Here is a 2,203-nt window from a genome sequence, read left to right on the forward strand (position 1 = left end):
CGACTTTGACATTAAAAATCAGGACTTACGTCTCCTTCTCACATTAAAAATCCACTTTGCTGTTAAGGCAAAGATATCGCGATTCAACCTACGCAGAATTATCCCCTCGACAAGCAAAAATTGACGAGTGCATGACAAATAAGCCATAAAAATTCTAAAAAACATCATCTCGAGGATCGACTTAATCTCGAAGATGACTTCATGCCTCTTTTTGAATGAAAAATGAATGCGATCATTTAGTATTTTTGACTCACTCATAAATTATTATCGAGTTGTGTACTTTGACCCTCGAAAGGATGCAAAATGGCAAAGTACGTGGCAACAAGTATGAATTGATGAAAAGAAGCTATTGAACATTGCAGAACGGAACAAATAAGCATAAGATATTTTCTTCGAATCTCTTTCATTACTCTCCCCTACCTCATTCCCTCTATGTATTTAACCATTACATTAACGCGCAGTGGTTATGCATATGCCCCTCATCCCTCTCAGTGCTCACTTTGTTGAATAAAAAAAAAAATGAAGAAAGCAACTGGTGGATAAGCGCCACATCGTTCATCGTTTGCATTATGCACCGTCGCGTCATTTTCTCGTTTAATCTACCGACGTTGAAACGTAAATAACCCCTATATACCTTTCTTATGTTCCAACTCACTGGTATGTTAGATTTTGTTCTTGTTCAATTAGCGTTATGGTACTCGATATATCAATTCATGAGGAAAAAGAGAGAATTACGGAAGTTTTTTACTCGAGCTAAAGGGCTTGAAGGGAAAAAGTTTGACGATGGCCTGTTGAAATTTTCATGCTGCGCTCCCTCACTTCTTCATCTGTACCTCCTCGAATGCATAATTAATTAGACTTTCTAATAGAACGTAGGGTAGCGAAAAGGGAATTAACAAGCCCTAGAGATAAATCATAAATTACTTCATTCTCAGTGTGAGGTATTTCATAAGGGCACATTTCAAATTAAATGGGGACAACCTTGTAAGGGAGTCCATCTAATTTTCTCGTTAGTTTTTATGTTAATTGATCAATCTGCACCGCAGATATTCAATGGGAATTAAATAATATAGGTGAACGTAGAGATGGAAATGTTTTGTACGTATTCTCATTTATCGATTTGACTATTTATATAGGTAAAGAAAAAATATGAAATATCAAATGAAAATGAATTCAGTGGAGAATGATTTGTGATTAGAAATGAAGTTTATTCAAATTTCCTCAAGCGATGAAAGGAAGAGCTGAATCGATTGCAAGTTGAAAGTTTTAATTAGGTACACAATGCACCCAGCATTGTCGTCAATTGTGTCACAGTTTTACGTCACTTTGACCTGTGATGTGCAAAAAGTGTGAAGCTTTATTGTAATGCATTGAAAAGGAATATTAATGCTCAATGTGTGGAGAATTGGATCAATGGCTCACCTCATAAAAAATCCACGAGGAAAATATTGTCTGAATGAAGTTGTAGACAATGAGTATCCTACGCAAGTTGAATGGTTTACGATTCTCCATCATTCTTGGGCCAATGACTCTGCTGAAATAGGCATATGATATGCATATCGCCATTGTTGGTAGAGGACTGCTCATCATTGCCCAGTGGGCCACTCTGGGATCTGTGAATAATGTACAGAATAAACAACTGAATCTACTATTACGTTTTCTTCCTAAATTTGAATCATTACTAATTCGACTTCACTGAGTTCAGCAGCCAAACATTCCATTCAATTGAAAAGCTTTTCTATTCTCCTACTCACCCCCTCACGTTCAGTTCAATTCGAACTTTCAATTATAATTTTTACTTATTCAATTGAAAATTATGATATTAATAGAGATTTTGTAGAACGTGTGTTTTGCTGATTGAAAAAATCCAATATTAGATATTCGTTCGATGATTATTTAATTAGATAATTAGAGAACTTGTACATGAAAATTAATTACATGAGTATTTGCGAGGATAATGAAGGCTATTATGGATTTTATGTAAATGAAATTACTATTTTTGAAAATTATCATGTCAAAAGCTCGTTGAAATCTTTGAAATATATAATATATTATATAATATATTTGCATAAATTCTGTCGAATGCTGCAATACATGGGGGTAAACGTAAATTTTAGAAAGTGATATAACGATGAAAAATGGAAAAACTTTGATAACTTTACTAAAACGCAATGAAATCAAATAAAGCTGAAGCAATTTCAAA

At 34.1% G+C, this 2,203-nt stretch overlaps 1 protein-coding gene across 1 annotated transcript in view; it reads right to left on the bottom strand.

Annotated features, from left to right (window-relative positions):
- Window positions 1-2,203, bottom strand: part of LOC105265868 (elongation of very long chain fatty acids protein AAEL008004) — a 14,243-nt gene that overhangs the window by 3,434 nt on the left and 8,606 nt on the right. Inside the window, exon 3 of the mRNA XM_011303639.1 lies at window positions 1,423-1,613. Within this exon, the coding sequence (XP_011301941.1) occupies window positions 1,423-1,613 (191 nt within the window). The remainder of the gene's footprint in view (window positions 1-1,422; window positions 1,614-2,203) is intronic.

Source organism: Fopius arisanus, unplaced genomic scaffold (assembly GCF_000806365.1).
Source record: "Fopius arisanus strain USDA-PBARC FA_bdor unplaced genomic scaffold, ASM80636v1 scaffold00032, whole genome shotgun sequence".
Classification (NCBI taxonomy): domain Eukaryota; kingdom Metazoa; phylum Arthropoda; class Insecta; order Hymenoptera; family Braconidae; genus Fopius; species Fopius arisanus.